Source organism: Neodiprion pinetum, chromosome 3, assembly GCF_021155775.2.
Source record: "Neodiprion pinetum isolate iyNeoPine1 chromosome 3, iyNeoPine1.2, whole genome shotgun sequence".
Classification (NCBI taxonomy): Eukaryota; Metazoa; Arthropoda; class Insecta; order Hymenoptera; family Diprionidae; genus Neodiprion; species Neodiprion pinetum.
The window spans coordinates 392,787-411,090 of record NC_060234.1 but is presented as its reverse complement, the minus strand read 5'-3'; the positions used below and the strand labels follow the sequence as shown (position 1 = coordinate 411,090).

General features: G+C 38.8%; 6 protein-coding genes and 1 non-coding gene across 18 annotated transcripts; 4 read left to right on the top strand and 3 right to left on the bottom strand.

Moving 5' to 3' along the window:
* Positions 1-313: 313 nt before the first annotated feature.
* Positions 314-2,438, top strand: Tap42 (immunoglobulin binding protein Tap42). Of its 5 annotated transcripts, none has more exons than XM_046618978.2 (5): positions 314-462; positions 500-676; positions 774-1,106; positions 1,176-1,573; positions 1,676-2,438. In XM_046618978.2, exons 2-5 carry the CDS (start codon positions 515-517, stop codon positions 1,890-1,892), a joined length of 1,110 nt encoding a protein of 369 aa, XP_046474934.1. In that variant the 5' UTR covers positions 314-462; positions 500-514; the 3' UTR covers positions 1,893-2,438. The 5 variants fall into 5 exon arrangements, 3 of the variants coding, with proteins under 3 accessions (XP_046474934.1, XP_046474933.1, XP_046474935.1); XR_006882370.2 differs by having other exon boundaries at positions 350-676; positions 1,676-2,004; positions 2,171-2,438; XR_006882371.2 differs by having other exon boundaries at positions 350-676; positions 1,676-2,074; positions 2,171-2,438.
* LOC124215513 (calaxin) lies at positions 2,330-3,918 on the bottom strand. Its single transcript, XM_046618980.2, has 5 exons — positions 3,361-3,918; positions 3,129-3,280; positions 2,965-3,045; positions 2,774-2,884; positions 2,330-2,681 (listed from the first exon to the last, which is right to left on the bottom strand). The coding sequence occupies exons 1-5, from the start codon at positions 3,485-3,487 to the stop codon at positions 2,493-2,495; spliced, it is 660 nt and encodes a 219-aa protein (XP_046474936.2). The 5' UTR covers positions 3,488-3,918; the 3' UTR covers positions 2,330-2,492.
* TRNAI-AAU (transfer RNA isoleucine (anticodon AAU)) lies at positions 3,822-3,895 on the top strand. The gene has a single exon. It is a non-coding gene; the product is annotated as a tRNA-Ile (tRNA).
* e(y)2 (enhancer of yellow 2) lies at positions 3,913-9,435 on the top strand. The gene is made up of 2 exons (XM_046618974.2): positions 3,913-4,298; positions 4,382-9,435. Exons 1-2 carry the CDS (start codon positions 4,249-4,251, stop codon positions 4,608-4,610), a joined length of 279 nt encoding a protein of 92 aa, XP_046474930.1. The 5' UTR covers positions 3,913-4,248; the 3' UTR covers positions 4,611-9,435.
* LOC124215497 (protein FAN) lies at positions 4,777-10,707 on the bottom strand. 4 transcript variants are annotated; one of them, XM_046618949.1, is made up of 16 exons: positions 10,579-10,707; positions 9,241-9,480; positions 8,948-9,146; positions 8,666-8,851; positions 8,512-8,583; positions 8,197-8,408; positions 7,899-8,061; positions 7,657-7,811; positions 7,004-7,182; positions 6,761-6,892; positions 6,457-6,663; positions 6,102-6,372; positions 5,763-5,993; positions 5,570-5,658; positions 5,219-5,473; positions 4,777-5,098 (listed from the first exon to the last, which is right to left on the bottom strand). In XM_046618949.1, exons 2-16 carry the CDS (start codon positions 9,471-9,473, stop codon positions 5,007-5,009), a joined length of 2,676 nt encoding a protein of 891 aa, XP_046474905.1. In that variant the 5' UTR covers positions 9,474-9,480; positions 10,579-10,707; the 3' UTR covers positions 4,777-5,006. The 4 variants fall into 4 exon arrangements, with proteins under 4 accessions (XP_046474905.1, XP_046474904.1, XP_068990623.1 ...); XM_046618948.2 differs by lacking the exon at positions 10,579-10,707 and adding an exon at positions 9,928-10,207; XM_069134522.1 differs by lacking the exon at positions 10,579-10,707 and adding an exon at positions 9,950-10,207.
* An 86-nt stretch (positions 10,708-10,793) lies between these two features.
* On the top strand, positions 10,794-15,856 carry LOC124215505 (blood vessel epicardial substance). 4 transcript variants are annotated; one of them, XR_006882369.1, is made up of 10 exons: positions 10,794-10,934; positions 11,017-11,452; positions 11,731-12,098; positions 12,255-12,412; positions 12,545-12,647; positions 12,897-13,037; positions 13,294-13,492; positions 14,567-14,779; positions 15,055-15,084; positions 15,244-15,856. XR_006882369.1 is itself a non-coding variant. In XM_046618966.1 (9 exons), the coding sequence occupies exons 2-9, from the start codon at positions 11,209-11,211 to the stop codon at positions 15,312-15,314; spliced, it is 1,326 nt and encodes a 441-aa protein (XP_046474922.1). In that variant the 5' UTR covers positions 10,794-10,934; positions 11,017-11,208; the 3' UTR covers positions 15,315-15,856. The 4 variants fall into 4 exon arrangements, 1 of the variants encoding a protein (XP_046474922.1); XR_006882367.1 differs by having other exon boundaries at positions 11,017-11,464; XR_006882368.1 differs by lacking the exon at positions 15,055-15,084 and having other exon boundaries at positions 11,017-11,464.
* LOC124215508 (uncharacterized) lies at positions 12,894-18,273 on the bottom strand. 2 transcript variants are annotated; one of them, XM_046618973.2, is made up of 4 exons: positions 17,960-18,273; positions 17,694-17,863; positions 17,374-17,591; positions 12,894-17,257 (listed from the first exon to the last, which is right to left on the bottom strand). In XM_046618973.2, exons 1-4 carry the CDS (start codon positions 18,035-18,037, stop codon positions 17,232-17,234), a joined length of 492 nt encoding a protein of 163 aa, XP_046474929.1. In that variant the 5' UTR covers positions 18,038-18,273; the 3' UTR covers positions 12,894-17,231. The 2 variants fall into 2 exon arrangements, with proteins under 2 accessions (XP_046474929.1, XP_046474928.1); XM_046618972.2 differs by having other exon boundaries at positions 17,384-17,591; positions 17,960-18,271.
* Between the last annotated feature and the right edge of the window lie 31 nt (positions 18,274-18,304).

Below are 18,304 nucleotides of genomic sequence, written 5' to 3'. Positions count from 1 at the left end.
AAATTTTTAATGTATTAACTGAATCGGTTCTTTACAAAACGATTTTGTACCGAATCTTTGTTCGATTTCGTTCAACGGAGAATTGTAAAAAAAATCCGTTAACAAGGGCATAAAACCTTATGTTAAAATGTTGTAACGTTCACGATGAGTGGAGAAATGATGGTATAAAAATATAATTCTATCTGGCCGATCCTTTCATAAATTATAAGAATGCGGAATGGAGAAATGATGACTATTTAAATTCAGAGACGAAAGCCGCGCGTGAGAAGAGAAGCGCGCATGCGGCAATTTAGCGGCAATTCCGTGTCGACTGACAAGTGGCGCGCTCCGTGCGGCAATTCGACGTAAAATTCTCGTCTAGTGATGCGAAATCTGCGAAATCATTAGATCTGATCGAAGGTTTAGCTGGAACGGGGTGTGGGTGAGATCGCACGGAATAGAGGCTAAACATTGTAAACAAACGTATGTATGCATACTCATCTCTGATATGTATGTACAGCCGACTGCCCGAATAATGGATCCCAATAAGTCAAACGCTTCGAGGGAAAACCTGAAGCAATTACCTCATGGAGAAGAAAAAGATGTGGAAAGCTTGTCTCAGATTTACGACGAAGGATTTGCCCTGTTCAACAGCATAAATAAATCCCAGGAGGCAACAAATAGCCCCAAAATACAAGTAGGTTTTCCTACGCGGCGTTTCTCATAACCTACGCAGATGCGGTCTTAAATTTATTAATGTTTGTTATTGTTGTTTGTTTTGTTCGAAAAAAAAGTCTGAAGTTAGGAGGGCGATGAGCATGTTCGAGGATGCAACCAGATTGGTATCCATGACGGATATGTTTAGTGTCAATGAGAGTTTCGAAGAAGTGGCGACGGCAAATATCAAATACTTTCTGCTGCCAGCTCTGCTTGGAACTCTGACGCTAAAGATTTGTGGAACGAGCGACCGATTGCACATTGTTGACGTAGCGGAGATCTATTACAACGATTTTCTGAAAAGGCTAAAGCATTATGGACTGATTGATTTTGTAATACCTGAGAAAAAGTCGAGCGAAGAAAATTCAGTGAGGAAACCAATGTCCAACGCCGAATTAATAACGTCCATGGTTTGTAATCAATGAGGAGTTTCTCAAGGGGCCTATTGTTTTGACTCGTCTAACCTTCCTGGTTTGTAGGTGTCGACAAGAAATACAAAACTGCAGAGGTTCAAGGAGCAGAAAGAGCTGGAAAGCAGACTGGAAACATTAACTGAGAACATGCGCAACCCAAATATAGATGAAGAATCGAAGAGAGAGTACTACGTTACGTTAATCAACTCGTATGTGAACCAAGCGTTGGATGATTTAAGTTCAATAGCTTCGGAGAGGCCAATAATAGAGCACATGATTAAAGTTGGGCACAGTGATCCCTTGGCTGCTCAAAACCCAAGAAAATCAAAATTGCCTGGAGTTAAACTGAAGCCGATCATTATTACGAGAGATGAGCTACAAAAACAAGTTTATGGAGCTGGCTATCCAAGTCTACCCGTTCTGACTGTGCAAGAATTTTACGAAAAAAGAATCAGAGATGGCGAGTAAGTCGTCCAATATTAAAATAAATTGCTTCATTTTAGGAACGATAAAACCTAAGTACATCAATCTCAAGACTTGAATCTCACAATATTTGGTGCTTTCAGCTGGCCAGATCCGTCGCAGAGAAATCAAGTGAGTGGCAAGTGCCTACAGAATATTCCGCCCAACACGGATGAATTGAAGGAAGAAGATATTGAGGAGGAGCAAAAAGAAAACCAAGTCGAGAAAGACGATCCGCAGCTTCTTGCCCAAGCTCGTGCCATGGATGAATATAAAGATACTCATAGACGAGGTTGGGGGAACAGAAGCAACAGAAGCTAAATCCATAAAATATTCAGACTCTTATTTCATGCAAGGTGGTCCATCGGAATTGACTTTTCTATTTAGTACTGAACCATATTTATGGAAAGAATTCCAACGGTACTAACTTGAGGTAAAAAAAATGGAGAACGTAATACCACGTCTTTATATGGGAAAAAGTTAATAATTGTCAGTTCTGTAAGGTAGATTCAATTTGAGCATTACATTTTGTATGTGGCTTATAATATTTTTCAATTTCTCACTGCTGGAACATTTGTTTTGACAATCACTGTTTTCAGGTACTTAATAGCTGAATTCTGGATGCTTTCAAGATATCTAACTTATTATCAGACTGTTGGAATCACGTATAATACTACTTGGATCGTACGGGATTTTTTTTCTTGTTCAAAATACGTACTAGTTGGAAGTTTGACACATGGAGAAATTAAAATGTTTCTAGGAGAAAAAATCGTGTTTCAGTAGCAGATCGTCTGAATCAATCATGATTTTTTATAACGTGTATCGATGTATGTACATTAAGAATATACCTTCTGATCTTTGATATTATATGTGTGGTGAAAATATTTGAAACATTACTGTTACTAGATTTGTTCTTGTTGCTTAGTATCGACCGGTTCGTGGAGTGAACGTTGTGAGAAAAGCGCATATTGACTCTCGCGAAGGAAACACAGGTCCCATGCATTGTAAGAAGAGAGGATTTTTCCCTCTTATCGTCGAATTATAATCTTCCTCCGATACTTTGCCGTCTCGATCGATATCAATTTTTTTCAGCAGCAGGTCTATCAAGTCCTAACATTAATAGAACAATGAGGCAAGATTGTAAATTTTTTCTGTCTCTAGTGTTAACTAGTATTGAATTTGAAGTATCGTTTAAAAATCACCTTCACTCCTTCGTCTGGATCGTCATCGGCTTGTTGCTTGATCAAACAGCCTCTCATCATCGGAAATATGGACTCTTTTCGTATCTTTTTCGTCCTCATGAAGTCGTAAACCTGACAGCCAAGCAAAACTGGTCTATTATGACAAGCGACGACTAAATAATATCTAATTACAGATTCATAATTAGATTCACCTTGTATCCAAATTTTATTTTCTCATCCAGCGATCCTCGCAAAACTTCTGAGAGTCCCAAATTCCACGAATCCATTGTGATCTATATTTTGATTTCTTGCCATTAAGAATACACTACGTGTGTTACTATTAGGAATGGCAACATAATTATTCAATATTATTCACCACTAGATCATTTTTCTTGTCAAACGCCGAGAATATTCTATCGATTAGATAATTTTCTGTAAAATCTAATCCAGCGTGTAGAAGATCTCGAAATCCCAACCTGTGTATGCAGCCAATTTCATTTGAAATTTTCCAATGTATCAGAGACAGAGCTGTTGAATGAATTGCAATAGAGTTTAGATATTGTTCATTTATCCAAGAATCTCGTATCCACTCATGACGTACACCTCACCTTCTACCTCCCTGGCATTAAAATGTGATTCCTTGTTGAGTTTTTTGAAAGCGTCAATGTTTTTTCTTTTAAAAACACATTCCTTCAAGGAATCATTTAGCATATCGCAAGGAAGTTCTTTAGGCATTCTTACGGCTGATTTATACCGCTCCTGAACGAATGTACAATTATTGACAGATGTTTTTATGATTGATTAAATATTATTTTTTCTCTCAGTCGGTGTAATTCTGGACCAAAAAATTTAAAGCAAACAAATGCATGAGTAACAGGCATCAGATAAGGTAATTTGGGTATAAGATCTGTAATTAAATATGAACTAATTCAATCCAATTCTTTTTAATTTTATGTTTTTCTGGGTATAAGAAGAAAATTGCCATCAGTGTGGATAGTTTGATGCTGCTGTTTTGAATAAACGCTTTTTCCCAGGATTTTTATACATCTAATCACACGCCAAGTCCAACGGCCCATTAGCTCAGTTGGTTAGAGCGTCGTGCTAATAACGCGAAGGTCGCGGGTTCGATCCCCTCATGGGCCATGATAATTTTTTATTTTACTTATTCATTACTTATTATCTGCGATTGGTAAATTGAAATATCATGTGTGTATATATTCCCTTGCTATTGATCGGCATTAAGTGTAAATAGAAACATTACTTTCTGACTGAAATCATAATCGCATATCTCCTACATTTCGACCAAAGACGATGAGATTCGACCACATGATTTCGACTTGCAGCGTTCACTTTGAGAGTTCGTTATTTTTCAAACGCCTTGTCAAACGGTCCGCTAACCTCAAAGTTGATCGAAGAATAGCAAAGATACAACGGTTATCAGGATCTGCCATCTGAATCCTACAGAATAATTACTATAATTACCGTTACCAATATTAATGAAGTCGGCACCTCATCAGAGATTAGTTATGGTCGGCGATCGAGACGCGTAAGTAACCTAACCTCGAAACTTCCTTGAATAGGAAAAATCGAAGATGCAATGAATAGTAACGAATTAAAGTAACTTTATAGGTTGAAAGAATTGTTACGATTGCGTCTAGTCGAATGTGGATGGAGAGATCAAGTAAAGATCATCTGCAAGGACCTGATAAAGGAAAATGGACAGGACATCGCGTACGACACATTGCTTTCAACAGTCACAAGTAGAGCACGAAGTCTTGTTCCTGATTCTGTTAAGAAAGAATTGCTGCAGAAGATTAAGAACCATCTTATGGCACAGGAAGAAAGTTTGAAAAGTTAACCACTATGATTAGTGCTTTAACAAAGCCGAGATTATTGGCTAATTCTGTCAGTCACAATTGAAAATACGAGTTTTCCGCTTTATCTCCAATATTTTTACCCAATCAACATTTTAAATCCAAGTGAAATATAGGTAATAATTATAATAAATTAGTTAATACATCGACCTTGTTTCATATTTTATTATCCTTAAGATTTACACAGCACAGCTCTTTATTTTTTTTTTTATCAAATATATAATATACTACTCTGTAGATTTAAGCCCTAAAGTATCTATTATTTACAATTTTAACATTTCGCGAATATACGTAATAATTTTTATCGCACAAAGGTATCACATTCTGCATATCATATAATATTAAATGTATAAGCGTTTTTGTGAATATTAATACGAACGCTATTTACAATCCCAGATAATGACTCTCCTGTCTCGGCTGCCAGTGACAATTTTTTTCTTATTACTGGATACCGTTAAAGTTGTAATTGATTCTGTGAAAATACATATATTATCATGGCAAACCAGAGTTTCAGAAGAAAGAGTAACAAGTGAAAATTTACAGGACTCAAGGTAATAACAAAATCCGAATGATATTGTATGATTGTGGTTACCATTATGGCAGCTGAATTTCCCAAGAATAAATACACCCCTCAGGTCCCACATACTGAGATACCCTTCAGCATCTCCAACCAGAAGCAGTTCAGTTCCACTCCAACATAAAGACGTCGGCTCCTTTTCCAGAATTGAGGAGTATATTTCCGTGCCAGTCGTCACATCCATGATTTTCAATGCATGGTCTTTTGTGCACGAAACTAACTGCTTGGATTCTGGATCAAATACCACAGCGTTCACTCTCGCCATGCGCCCTGAGATGGGAAGCACGATGTTGTATATTTTTTAGGTAATATGGCTAGCCAGTAAGAGACAGATTACGACGAATAGAGATATTTAAATTAATTCACCCTTTACGGTAAACTGCAGAGAAAACTGTTCCAAACACCACAAGAAGAGTTCACCGTCTTCAGTTCCGCAGGCTAGCAGCTTGTCATCCCTATAACGCGAAGGAAAGTACTGTAGAAAAAGCCATTGTGGAAAATTCATAGATGTCGGTGATTACCATAAGTTTTTGAAAATATTCTTGTATAATGTTTTTACCCCGATATGTTGATGCATGTAATTTTTGCATCATGATCTAATTGAGCAAGCAGGCACTCTGCAGGTTTAATTTTCTTCCCTGAGCTACAACTTCGCCACACTTTGGCCGTGCAATCCCATGAGCCGGACACCAATATGTTACGTGACGAACTCCATGCTAGGCAAGAAACAGCATCCTCGTGCCCAGGCAGAGTATCGACTATTCGGCCGAATTCGATATCGTAAAAGATTCTGTGTCAACAAATCAAAAGAAGAACAAAAAAAAAATACAGTCAAAAATGGTTGACCGGAGGTGAGAAGTATAGACACATTTCTCTTGTGCTCAGAGCAAAGACTTACATCGTGTTATCCCAACAGCCAGCGACAAGGATGTTGGATTGTGACGGAACTTTGTAAGATATACAAGATGACAAGGGCAGTGAGGAGAGAGGGACGCTGCGTGTTAATTTACTGGTTTTCATAGAGTACAACTTGAGCATTCCGTCGTGTCCTACGGAAATAAGATCATCTCCTGTTTCACCATCCATGAGATTTACACAGCTGACAGAGTCTTTATGAGTTTGGAATACGACTGATTGTTGGAGTGTGAAAATTTCAGAGATCTTGGTTTCTACGGATAAGGTATCGTATTATACTTCAATACATATACTAGTAGTCAAATGAGAAATAATACCTAACGTAAATAAATTCTCACCGGTGAACCGGCTTCCGTCATGCAAGCCAACTACTTTTTCACATACAACATGAGGTACAGACAGCATTCTTTTTGGATGTGGTAAGTCAAAAACTTGTTTAGGTATCTGACCAAATTCCATTATTTGTACCTCTAAACCGTGCCTGTCATTTATATCCTGAATAGTGTCTAAATCAACAGCTCCCTCATAACACAAATGGAAGAATACTATATGAAAATGCAAAATCGAAATATAAGTTTCATCCTGATGGATATTCTGTTATTCAATAACATGTGAGACAATGGGCGACTTGCAAAATCTTACCATTATTTGCTTCCACTGCTTGCGGACCTCTTTGTTTATATCCAAATACTAAATCAATCCAAGAATGGAGATTTTGCGACACGTATGGGCTCTCTAAAGCATCTCTTAATTGACGGACGAAATCCGCTGGATCTAGACGTTGGTAGGTCAAAATGTATCATCATAGAATCATTTTTGAGATGAGAATAACACACATTCAAAACGTGAAGAAAGGAGTGAGCAACAATACTGCTAATATTTTACCTTTAGCCCATGGGGGCAGTTGAACGTCATTAACTTTAGAACCGTCATGTCGATAACCAAAATCAATTCCGTAAATGTTTGCTAAAAAATCGCCAGCAGTCTCTGTATCATAAAACTCTGGGACCAGTTCTTTAAAGTCAGACATATTCACCAATACATTTTTCCACACATCAGCTACGCTGTCAGGTTGTATTAGAATACATGGTCATTATAAAGCCTTGCAAGTTTAGTGTACGATTGTTATCGATATGATGTAGGTATACGAGTGTTTTTTACCTAGACAAAGATTACCTCAAACTGTAAGTGCTTGCATTTATCTAATATACAATAATGCAAAGCGCAACGTCGAACATATGCCAGGAACAGTGAATAAACTTCAAAAATTGATGGATCACATTAGAAAAAATAAATAACCTATCTGTTGCATAAAAAATTTGATTATTGACTAATGAAAAGCAGCTTTTGGCATGCTGCTGCTTCTCTTTGGTTTGGTAAGAAGTATGTTTTCTTCTAAAATGGTCTATTCTTCAAGTCACTGAGGAATCAATGGTTCTCATAAGTAAATTTTGGTAAATACCAAACGCAATAAGTATAAAACTCACGAATATTCTGACTTTGTTGTATTTAATAAATTTTTAGATTATAATATATACCTGTTGAACATTCTGTCGGGATGATCGAATCTACCATTTTGAAGACAGAGCATGTACTCTGGATATTTTCTTACTAAATAGAAGAGGACAAAACCCGGAGCACTGTAGTGAGATCCGTACAAAAATTTTGGTTCTGCCATTTCCAGGTATCTTTCCTGACGAAAATGAAAATTCGTCATGCACAAGCATGTAGGGATCTTATTTTAGAATACGCCTCTCTGGAGTACGCGATATGTACTTGCCTTCAGTCTTTCTAATCGAGTTGGTTCGAGCGCTCCAATTGGCTTTGTTAAATCTCTGTAAACAGCTGGATCGTTTAGATTTAAAAAACTTGAAGTATAATCTTGAATGATCCAGGGAAATACTGGATATTGCGTCAGATCGTGAAATGTTCTGTCTGCTAAACTGTAAAAATACGCGCGATAAAGAATAATTGAATTGTATAGCAGTACTTCTTGAGGAGTTGTGTGTAGCAAGTCCGTAATTTTCATATCCCTTTATCCACCTTGTTTAAAATGCTAGCTATTTGTATATATGTACCTGTTTATGTATATAAGATAATCGTAGTTAGACAAGCACCCATTTTGCCACTGCATTGTCATCTGGTTCTGCTGGACTGTTTCCAGAGAGACTTCCGACTGATCTAACAATCTCCGATACAGATTATCTCTGTCTATGTGAGATCTCATGGACAAAAATAGGTGTTCTTTCTTTGCCTCTGGCCCTCTCATTCTCCACACGATTTCCAGTCCCTAAAGAAAGCAATACGGTTAAGTTAATGAATTACAATCGCATGTCCAACTGGGAATATTACCTTATTTCGCCTATTGATTTGAATATAGGAAAATCACTCACCACTTGCCGCAGCAAGAACCTTCTCTTGATTATCTGGCTGATATCTTTGAGCTGAATTTTCAGAACTGGATGCTACAATTGTATAACAGTATGCTATGAGTAATATTATCACCATGGACAATTAATTTTATGATTCTGAACTTTGTATTTTCACCTGATCCATGTTGTTGTAAGGTTGAAAGTAAATTCTAGATGAGGTCAACAAAACTCTTCCCGGATTGACGACAAGCGGTGATATTTTATCAGCTTGTAATTCAAGGACGGCTTGCTCGTAGAGATCTTCAAGCCATGACGTATCGAACGATACTCTCGACTGTCTCGAATGCACAATAGCAGTGATCTGGGAGTATAAATTCGATAATCATACGAGGCTATGGATCGAAAACTGAAAAAGTCATTAGGGCAATTTCTATTTAAAAAATACAGATCTCGTTACCATGGCATTCTGTTCCGCCGTAGGCAATGTAGTGGCACGCAATAGTTGCAATATTTGCGGAAGGCAATCCTCAATCGTTGCGTAATTGAAGCGAAACAAGAAGTGATTTTCTTTGTGGATAAACTTGTATGGTGCGAGGATGTTGCCCTGTAGCATCTCAACATACTGCTTACATTTCACAAAGAGAATATTGTCGTCGCTGAAGAAAGAAACGAAACCGTATTACTTAAAGCAAGAGTAATATACGCATATGTGTTCATCGAACATACAACGGGCAATGAAAAGTTACTAACCCGTGACTCCAGTCTTTAGAGCTCCATTTCTCAATGTTAATCAGTTCTTTCAGTTGGACTTTAATAAGCGGCTTGGTCAACTCTTTATTTACGAATACAAGAGATTTAGAGCACAGTTTCAGCCTTCCATCTATCCACTCATCGTAGGTCTCGCTCGCAGGAGAATTTACGATGGATTTTGCCGCTACGCTGTAATCTTCGAAAAATATCTCTCCTGGTTCAAGGAGGAGCATTGTGAATCTGTAACGAATGGAAAGATTCTGTTATTTTTGATCTGCGAAATGGTGCAATTTTTCATTCAACTTTTGTGACACGTATCCAGTAAAATAAACGTGCTATTTTGATGGAAGAAGTGTGAAATTTTTGATGTCATGAGTCAGAAATATTATCTACCTTTCCTTGTCCATTATATTATACGTTGGATTGTCATGAAGAAAAAAAATTAGCCCGAGTTATGTCTCTTTACGTTGTTATAAATTTTCGATTCGTAGTTTGTTGTTAAGTGAAGTCGCAGCACTTAAGTCAACATTTTGCATTCGCTTTGTTCATGTGTCAAAATTTCGTAGTAAAACTACCAGATCAACAGTTGGAGATGAATCAAGTTAGTCGAGTAACTTGGAGTAACTGTTTCCCTGCTTTTAGACTATTTTCCCTCTCTCTCTGTTTCTCAGGAGTGAAATAACTGACCTCTATTGGAGTTTAGTATAACCTTATTTGCGGCTGTTACTCGGTAAATTTGCCCCGACAAGGATATTCTACTAGTTGCAAGTTGGCCCCGTCGTTAATGCAGAAGGCACAGTGTTCTCGCTGCGCTCGCCTTGACAGATCGGCATTCGGATTTTGAGTCGTGAACCTCCACAAAGCAGGTCTTCCAATTGGGTGTAACAATGGTTTAAGCAGCAGAGGTCCCCCCCCCCCCTTGCTGCCGAAACGTGAAAAATCATTCATAAATCGGTACAACTCCGAGATGTTACGCAACCGACGCGTACGTACTACTACATACGGATGTCGAGTTATTGAGCGATTTTGAAAGGACGTTGTGCTGTTTTTGAAACCTTGGAAGTTTCCGCAGTTTACAGACATGCGACTCGGATTGTCGGAAAATTATACAAGTGTCATGCAACATTCCAAGAATTATTCTCGACTTCGTTCCTTGTGATTAATATCTCCTGCACTCTTCGCACATGCTGTTTCCGTAATTTATTGATTCTCACATCGCGCCTGCCCGCATTATATTTCAACCGTCCGTTCTTCGGAATAGCCAGCAAAAAGCAACGGCAGTAATCCGCGAATAAAGTAACGTTGACGCGGCTAAACGAAAGGAAAATAATTAACCACCTTATAATTTGTAAACGCTAATCACTGGGATGAACGACGATTTAGTATTCCATCCATCGTAAACTGCACCTCTGGTCAGGCGTGATAAGCTTTCCAAGGCCCATGATAATAGGGCTTGTAACACGTGAGGAGTGCATTAGTACATTCGTACACACCGCGATCTCTGCATAGATACATGCATACATACGTACGCATAACGTGGTTACGGCAGGTATGCATAGGTACGTATGATCGTAAACGTTCGGAAAAGGCTGCGCAAGCAGCGTGAGTAACCAAGAAAAGCGAAGTCTGAAGCATCTTCGCGGCGGCGTCGTCCGTCTCGCAGACACGGAACTGTAACAACATATATACCGGAGGTACGGAATCAACTGGCTAAGCATACGACAATCGCAGAGAGTACAAGTGATTCACTGCCATTCACCTCCGATACTTTAATAGCTATCTGTGACGGGTGTGGAACACGCAGCCCGAAACGGAAGTACACACATAACCATATATGCTCCGGGAACCGACGCCGACGCCGAGGAGGTCGAGGTCGACGAGGAATACCGAAGATAGTAGCAGCAGGGGACTCCTGAAAACTGTTCACAGAGTTCAAAGCGGGTGGATTTCGACTGGGGTGATGCGGGGATGTGGATGAGGATCGCCTCGGGAGGTGGTCGGGACGGCTGGAGTTCTTGCAGGATCTTGTTTGTACTGTTTCTGCTGCGCCCTCCGGCTGTTGGAAAAGTTGGCGCAAATCGTACAGATGCTGTCGTTGGTGGGTCATCGGTTGTTTCCCCCGATCACGTCACGAACGGCAATCCTGGGGACGCGACGTTGCCCACGGAATCTGGAAACGACAAGTGCCACAACGCTACCAATCTTGTCACAGGTGCTGTGAATAGTGAGCAATTTTTGACTTACAATTAGCTTGGTAAACTTACCTATCTTTTCTCATTTCTATCAAGACTATTATGACATCAATAGTAACTACCGTTCCGTGGTATTGTTGAAACAAGGATAAGAATCTAAGGGAGCAGTTTCTTTTGCTTGTTGGCTGGTGATTTTGGTTTGTTCCCGCAGTACTTGGCCAAGTTTTAACGTGTATTTTTTTTTTATCAAAATTTCCGTTCACACCAAAGGTATGAACCTGTGTCAATGGCTTTTCAGGCAGTGGAGATTTGACGGGGTTAAATCATGGGACGTATCCATATCCACCTCTGACCTCGGCAACATTTTTAATCGGTGCTTTCACGTGCCAACCGTATCATGGAGTTCACATCAATCACATCTACTTCCAACTGGCCAATGCGTTCTTCCTCTTATCGCATCTTGCACCCAGCGGCATACACGGTGTCCTGTATCTGCGGTGCACCCTCCTTATTGGGTGTGCGTTCTTTGCTCTCTGGGGCTGGGCGATCGCCTGCTGGCTGGATGCGGCTCTGTGGAACGCGACATTTGTAGCCATAAATTTTCTCCACATTTGTATGCTTCTCTACAGACTGCGACCGGTCAAATTTTCACGAGAAGTTGAGGAGGTCAGCATTATAATTGTACAATTTACTTTCATCAATGTGTGCTAAAATATATTATTTAAGTTGCAATTTTCTCAGAATGAAACATTCTCACTTGCCTATAGCATTGCACATAATTAATCAATCAAAGCTTGTAATACGAATGTGATGATGTTTCAGGTCTATGTTGCGGTGTTTCAACCGCTCAGGGTGTCGCGGCATCAATTCAAAAAAGTCCTGAACTGCATGAAAGGAATCCGTCAACTGAAGTATCAAGAAGTTTATGCTCAGGAGAAAGTCACCAAGGTCGACTCGCTTTCGTTGGTACTTTCTGGGAAGTAAGTATCTAAAATCTCACCAAGTAGTATCGTGCGAATGAGTTGTGTATAAGTTTGCTTTGTATTTTCATCTCTGTATTATTCGCACACAGTATAGAGTGCAATTTTTTATATTTTGATCACTCTTTCCAGACTGGTCGTCTCACAAAACGGGAGAGCGTTGCATATAGTTTTTCCACATCAATTTCTGGACTCACCCGAATGGTTTGGAGTTTCCACTGATGAATATTTTCAGGTAAAATATGCATCTATGTATACCACGATTTCCTAATTAAACCTACTACGTTTGGTGCTGATTGTTTTCTAAATGGTTTGCCATTGGTAGAATCTTTTCGACTGTACTGTTATGATATAAGTGAGCGGAATATATCAAGAATGGATCATTTCAAAGGTGGTACCATCAGTAGCGAAATATTTTTAAACACAGTACTTGAGTAAAGTAGTTTGATTCTGTAAGGTTTATTTGACTTTGTTTTTGAAACAGGTATCGATAACGGCAATGGAAGAGTCGAGGATACTTCTTTGGCATCGGGATAAACTAAAGTTGAGCATTATCACTGATCAATTTCTTCAAGCTGTGTTTGATCATATCCTAGGAAGAGACGTTGTCAAGAAATTAATGCAGGTAACTGCTATTTATACACCGAGAGAAATGATACTAAGCAGGGAAGTATAGGTTACCAAAATTTTGCTACATACCTGGTAACTGTGTGACATACTGTCACAAGCAAACTAAAAAGACTCATTCAATACGTTAGCATTTGCAATTGAGATATATTTCTATCGGCATAAGTCAAAAATTTATCTAGTAACGTCCGTTCTTGAATCGGAAAAATTGTGATTGTGCAAATATAAATGTGAGTACTCATTGCGAGTGATAGGTGAGTGAGACAATGGCAGCTAGCAGTCTTCACCAGTATCAAAATGGACAGGTAGTCAATCTAGCCGGAGTGCCCAGAGCAGGAACAGGCTCTACGACGACTGATACCAATGATCTTGACACCAAACTCCAGCTGGTAGTGAAAAACACTGGGGACGGCAGCCAAGGAATTACTGCGCTTATTAACCGGCAGCTACAAGGTATGTATTTCTCTCCTTTTATCATTATTTTTCATTATTCACCAAGTTTGTTGTTTTCACTGTTTGTCAATGACGGAAGAAGTTTCTGTGAAATGATTGTTCGAGTAATTGAAAGCACTTCAGCCAACAATGCAAATAAGCTTCAAATTATGCCTGGAATGTACTGTTAACGATATTCTTTTCAAACAAACTTTTATATCTCTTTGATGGCCAAGTATCCATACATACATAAATACGTACAGGATACATATACACATATGTTTATGTGCAGATATATGTGTGTAACTAAGTACTAGATAATCGTGGTATACTTATGTGTACAAGTTGTACACAGGTTTTTGAGACAAGTTGCGTTATCTGCACAAATATACTTTAGTATTACAAGTATAAATTTAATATCGACCGTGGACGTTCCCACGTATACTTGATATCTGCTGTTTTGTTGGATGTACAAATCAGACACGTAATGACTGTAAGTATTTATTACGTAATACGTGATAATTCAGGCCACCAATTATTTAACGAGCTTGTGGCATTTTGACTTTGTTGCAATGCATTTTCATACACTTGTACTACGATCCAGTCGTGTGCATACCTGCACCTATAATGAATCACACAGATGTATATAAATTGAACACTCTCATCACATGCTTTAAGTAGGTGTTCATTTGAAGCTTGATGTCGCATCACTCTGGGGTTTGGCCTAGAGCTGAATTATTAATAATGCGGGTTGGTTTTTACAGGTCAATATTGAATATTCACAGTTTATTAAAATTTTTTGTCCATGGTTAATATCAAGGTAATTTTTCTGCCAACTTCCCAAACGTGATTCTTAATCCAGAAGAAAAGCTACCGGCATTGAATTGTACAATGTTTGTTAAGTAGACTATTTGTTTGGGTAAAAAACTGAATTCACAAAATTTTACAGAAGGTCAAACTGGAAGAATGATAGCATATCATAGAAGTAAATGCCTTGAGAACATTACGTGTTATCCACATTTCACGCCCCATTGAATCATTTCCACCTGTTATCATTTTATAATTTGCACCTGTTTTTATTTGGTTTCGGTATAGAAGAAAGAGTGCCGCTGCTGTATACGAGCCCCGAAGTGCTGAACAACGCCCTTCATCATCCTAGGCACCTTCACGCTCCGTACGTTCTCCCGTTGTGCCCGATTCGCAATAATAATTCCCCAGCAGAATCCCCAACACACACGTGTGGCACGTAACCCTGCCTCGCCTCATCACACCTTATGGTTCTTATTTTTTACCCGGTTGTTTAATTAGGTAAGTTTGCTGTTCGTTTTATTACGTTTTTGTCATACCCGCAACGCATATTTGGTTCATTCAAGATATCGACAAAAAGAAAGGTTTGTTGTATCATATTTGCATACTTATACATAATCCGTACTGTATAAATTTTTAACCAAGGAGTGGTTGATCTGTTATTGTACCGCTGTAGGCTTGTGCATTATATCCTTACATCTGGAAGAGCGTGGACTCTACTAGGTTCTTATAGATCCTATCAATGTCATAATGATGTTTCTCTTCTCTCCCTTTAGGCTTACCACGGATCAAATACTACTACTGTGGTAAGTTTTCAAGGAGGCTACCAACTAACATATACCAAATACGCATAGATTTCGCATTAAAACATGTACCTATACTAATTTTCTATCTGGGTATCACTCCGAGTTACGGTATAAAATTTCTGGCATAGCAAAACATAGCAATCCCATGATGGTTTACAGCGACTACGGGTGATCCAAATGCCTGGCGATTGGGGAGGATTGAAGAGACTGATCACGAAACACCTGTCTAACAAAAGATGTCCAACCCTGGCAAGCCTGGTAGAAGAAACCAACAAAAAACCCTGTTACCAGCCCCCTCATGCCCTACAATGTGTATATACTATCTCCATTCTAAACTGGAATTAGTGTAATACAAGTGAAACAAAAACGCTACAGTGTTCAGATGTGCCTGGCTGCAGATGTTAAGCTGCAGGCTATGGAACCGTGCGTGTGTGCGTACATATGTGTGTTGAGTTTTCTTGTTATGTTTATATTCTGAGAACTAGTCAAAATTTTGTGATCCAACATTATTATTCAATCGGCATACAGCTGTCATTGCGTTTGTATTATTGTAAATTACATTATATGTCTGTGCGTGTGTGACTACTTGATGCTTCCAGTTATTATCTCATATGTTTTTTAGTCAATTAAAGTGTATGATATCTCCACATTGTGAAAACGGTAATATGAATGATTTAACAGAGATTACATGGTATTGCTATTTTTGGTCTATCGGAACAGACAATGTGTATAAATAAATACATCCAATTGTTATAATACTCCAAAGGAATAATACATCGTTATTCATTATAGATACCCATAATTAAATGTAATGAGTCGAAGACTGGGTCGCATCCATGCTAATGAAAATTCTACCAACCTTGACAAACCGTAATCGACACTCATGACGAGACAAATTTTTTTTTGGGGAACCGTAATGCACCTTGGCCGATTTGCACAACATCTGTCAACGCTTTTGTAAAAATTTACTAGTCCATCTTTTATGTATGATTCTGTGAATAGATGTATATAAATATCGTATTTTCTCTTGCGATCATTCACGAGTATGATGAACGGTGACATTGGCTAGGGGTAACCCTAATTTGTACAATTTTGTTACTTCGAATTGAGAGGTGAAGATTCTATTATTTAAGGCGCATGTCTTACAGGCGAGCCTGTTCTTAGTAAAGTCGAAGTCAAAAGCTGGATGGTGCGAAAGTTGATTTATTAGTAATCAGTTCGACAGCCATGGTTTTTTGGATTAAAAAAACCTAATATTTCCACCTTAAGATAATATATATTTTATTCCACCTATAACTCCGTTCAACGAGAGAATACGCTTACTTTGCGCATCGGCGAGTGAGGTAGGGAGAGAGTGGGTAGTGCGTAGCGCGCTCCCCAGTATCGTATACGCTCCCGGTCAGTACGCGGGACCAGATTCCGGTGCAGAGCGGGCAGAGACTTTAACGAAACGGGCGAGTTTTCTCGCGATCCTAAGACTATCTTCTCGTTGGAGGGAATAGAGTAGAACTTTTTTTTCTTCTCACATACCTGATTGTTGCAGGAAAATCGTGAGGTAATTAAAAATGAAGTAGTAGATTGTGTACCAAGAAGGCAAGTACGGCTTTTTGCGTTGAGCGCAAAGTTTACAATATGAGTTATACGCGTGACAAAAAGACTCTGCCTACATGGTGCTCACAATACTTGATGTAACAAAAGTGTGGTTTACAATTTTTTTTATAGCAGAGTACAAAAAAGTACTTTTCAGTACAAGGATGTAACAGTGCACTTTTCTGTATTCTAATGCTCTTTTTGTACTATCACAGAAACGATTACGTACGGAATGTAGGCGAAAAAAAAACGCGTAAACCATACTGTGTTACATTAAAAATATTAACGAATTTCATAGCTTCCGTTTAACATATTCATATCATATTTTATACCGAATTTTCATGGTTTCTGTAATCCAAGCTGACCTGTGAAAATCAGTTTTTATTGTAGAAACACAGATTCGTTACAGCATTCTCTATTAAAATTGAATTATACACTGTGGTGATGTGACTGCGATTGTGTTCTGCTGTCTTCTTTCATCTATAATCAGCAAATAAAATATCCTATGCGTATGCAGATTTGACAAGTGTCAAGGCCATGTAATTCTTTGCCGCTTTTTACAACCTAACGGTTCTGGTGAAATCTGAAATTACAATTACATTTAATGAATAAACTTTCTTAAAATTACGATTAACTAGTCGCCCATAATATTACCGTTGAAGTTTAATGCGATACTAATACAGGTCAATGCAATTTTACCTTTCCTTACCTCTTTACGTTTTTGTTTGGTATTTTGGCCAAGTGCCTTTGGAGTTACCGGTGATTTAGACAGACGGATTTTCTTCGTTTCACTACCTATAATCTCGAGTGGTGGTTTCAGTCTGCTATTAACGTTCCCAGCGTGCATCGAATTACAATCGTTATTTCTAAGTGTTGATCCAACATTGGACGGATCATCAGACGTTGAGGTAATTTTTCTGGCAAACAAGATAATATCACAAGCTTGTGGATATCAATTGATTTGGTAAAATTTTGATCGAAATTGGTGTCCACCAATTGGGATATAAAAAAACACATACACCGCACTCGCTCCTCGCTTATCCATTCTTCTCTGCAAGCTCATTAATTTTCTGCCCATATGCGTGCTGTCGTCAAATGTTCTTTGCGGTAGCGGCAGAGCGACTCGTTTGAATAATTCAACGAGTTCATTCCTCGTTGCTGACTTTAACTGAGGTTCTTCGACGCATCTCTGTGGGTTAAAGGAACGGTAAAGTACACAAGATGAGTATTTGTTACCGAAAAAAAACTTTGAGAATTGAAGACTAGTGAAATAATCGCAACTTACATCCCTCAGCACTTGAATTAGAGCGTCCTCCGTCAACAACTCCGGGTGGAGCAGTTGATAGTTCTCCAAAGTTGTCATGATGCGCGTTTACGTACGCCGGGTTCGTATGCGTAGAGTATCACGGTATGTTATCAATGTTGTCATTCTTCCAATTTGCAGCGTACCGCGCACGCAGCTTTCCACGCGGTTAAATAATAACTAATCATAACTACGGCGGTCAACGTCTATGGTTGTGACAATGAGTTGTTACCAATGCAATATTGTGTGGTTGCACGACTACGGTATGTTCACGGCACAAGGCCTTGCACGAACTGAAATTTGAGTGGTGGGGGTAGCCGCGTTGTT